This window comes from Capsicum annuum, chromosome 12, assembly GCF_002878395.1.
Source record: "Capsicum annuum cultivar UCD-10X-F1 chromosome 12, UCD10Xv1.1, whole genome shotgun sequence".
Classification (NCBI taxonomy): Eukaryota; Viridiplantae; Streptophyta; class Magnoliopsida; order Solanales; family Solanaceae; genus Capsicum; species Capsicum annuum.
In genome coordinates this window covers 30,715,563-30,717,811 of record NC_061122.1, presented here as the reverse complement: position 1 = coordinate 30,717,811, position 2,249 = coordinate 30,715,563, and the positions used below count along the sequence as shown (strand labels likewise).

General features: G+C 30.4%; 1 protein-coding gene across 1 annotated transcript; it reads left to right on the top strand.

Annotated features, from left to right (window-relative positions):
* Positions 1-792: 792 nt before the first annotated feature.
* Positions 793-1,459, top strand: LOC107849677 (protein IDA-LIKE 2). The gene has a single exon (XM_016694230.2). It carries the CDS (start codon positions 1,046-1,048, stop codon positions 1,292-1,294), a length of 249 nt encoding a protein of 82 aa, XP_016549716.1. The 5' UTR covers positions 793-1,045; the 3' UTR covers positions 1,295-1,459.
* The last annotated feature ends 790 nt before the right edge of the window (positions 1,460-2,249 follow it).

The window sequence follows — 2,249 nt, the reverse complement described above, 5'->3', positions numbered from 1 at the left end:
AGCCTTAGTTGTCCATTAATATTTTTGTGGGACCAAATACTCACCTAATCCACAAAATGCCATAACCCCCCATCTCCTCCTACATATACTACCTCTTCACCCCCACCCCCACTCCCCCCCACCCCCACCCCACCATCCCAAGGAAATAAAACTTTGATTACCTTCCAACCTTAATAATGTTTCTTCTCATTTCTTTTATTTCTTGGCATTTGACAAAGAAGAGGACAACACCTTTACTATTCTCTACCATCCTCCCCCTTTCCCCCTACCTTTTTTTAAGTTAAAGTTAATTAAATATATTAGTAATGTAAAATTTATATTATCAAATCATTGTAAATGTAGTTGTGAGCTCTTATAAATTACTACAATCTAAACTAAATATTCCTCCTCTCGATCAAAGTAGATTATCTACATCACACCTAAAGATGTGCGCCTTTCCGGACCTTTGCGTGAAAGAGGAATGCTTAATGCACATACTGTCCTTTTTTAAAGTTAAATTGAAATGTTAAATTACCTCGATATTTAAAAATTAGAATCTAGATCTTTAATAATGATACGAAAAAATTTAATAAGTTGCAATTTTTTACGTATAAATATATTAAAAATATATTTTAAAATATTAATCATAATTTTACATATATTGAGCCTCAAAAAATAAAATAAATCATATAAACAAAAAAATAACGATTAATCTACTATAACAAATTAAATTACATTGATGATATATAATGAATTCCTTTTCTTTCTTTTTTTTCATTTATTTTCCTTTTCCCCCTTTATTCAATTACCTATCAAGTCATTACTCTCTATAACCCAAACCAAATGGCCCCTTTCAAAAAGCCTTATCAAACTTTTCACTACTTTCTACTTCTTATGTCTTCTTCTTCTTCTTTCCTTCTTTCTTTCTAACCTTACTTGCCAATACAAGAAGCATCTGATTATTTTCCTCATTAACAAAAGTTATACAAAAAATATTCCATATGTTTTCTGCTCTTTATAAAGTACTCTTTCAGAACTGTCCATAGAGAAAATTAATATTTCAAGAATGATCAGTTTCTTTAGAAGGAAAGTACCTCTTATTCTACTCTTTTGGATGGCTATTATATTAATATCTATTTTTGGTCATTGTCATGGTTCAAGAAGCAGCTCACAAGTATTCAATCCAATAAATAGCCAAAGTTACAAACATGGCCATTTTTGGAACTTATTGCCAAAAAGAATCCCAATTCCAGCTTCTGGTCCATCAAGAAAACATAATGACATTGGTTTAAAGAGTACTTGGAGATTACCATGAAGATTATTGAAGAAATTAAATAGTGGGGTTTTTTTTGGTCATGGGAGGGTACTACTAATCTTTGTTATCAAGGTGACACATGCATCTTCTTCTTCTTAATTTCTTGTATGAATTAACACTTGTACATTATGGGTAATTTCAAGGAACTTTTTTGTTTTTGTTTTTTTTTTGACTTCTGATGATATAACATTAAGGGTTGTGTTAGGTTGATTTAGCTCTATGGTTTTCTTTTTTTGGTCATGGTGATTAGAATGGGTATTAATGCAAAAGAACTAAGAACAATTTATTTTTTTTGGTTTTGTTGGATCAAAATATAATTGATCATCATCTAGCTTGGAGTTAAGGGGGGAGGGGAAGAGGGTAGGTAGTGAGGAGTGAGGAGGTTTTTTTTGCTCTTAATTAGTATGCTTAGCTTTGAAAAGCTTTGTGTATGTAATCTTATACATGGAAGATATCAAGATATAATACAAGAAGAGATGACTACAAAAATCTTCTCTGCTTTCTGTTTCTTCTTTCTTCTCATGTTTTGTTTGAACTTTTTTATTTTTCTTGCCATTCTACTTTAATTTTCCTTTTTTCTTGAATTTTCCATTCAATATTCAATACTTGTTTTAGAATCTGACTAATTCAAATTCGTGTGAGAAAATTCTGTTTTATCATCCAATATCATGATAAATAGTCTCTACCAAAGATGATTTCATTATGTTCTCAAAATTCGAATTTATGAAACTCTCGCAAAAGATAAGAGATGTAAATCGGAACCATTCATGGTATTCATCTCTAGTCCTATGCATAAAATTGACGATATTCTTTTTTATCGAAACCATCCTCATTAATTAATTAAAGTTGAGATTTATTCGTTTGTGCAAAAATAAAATCGACATTTCTTGAAAAATTACATAATAATCCTGCAAGCCTTTTCAAATGTACAGGTCAGTCTGAATGCAGTCATAAT

Coding starts and splice junctions, on each gene's coding strand:
- LOC107849677 (XM_016694230.2), top strand. CDS start 1,046: ATGATCAGTTTCTTTAGAAGGAAAGTACCTCTTATTCTACTCTTTTGG.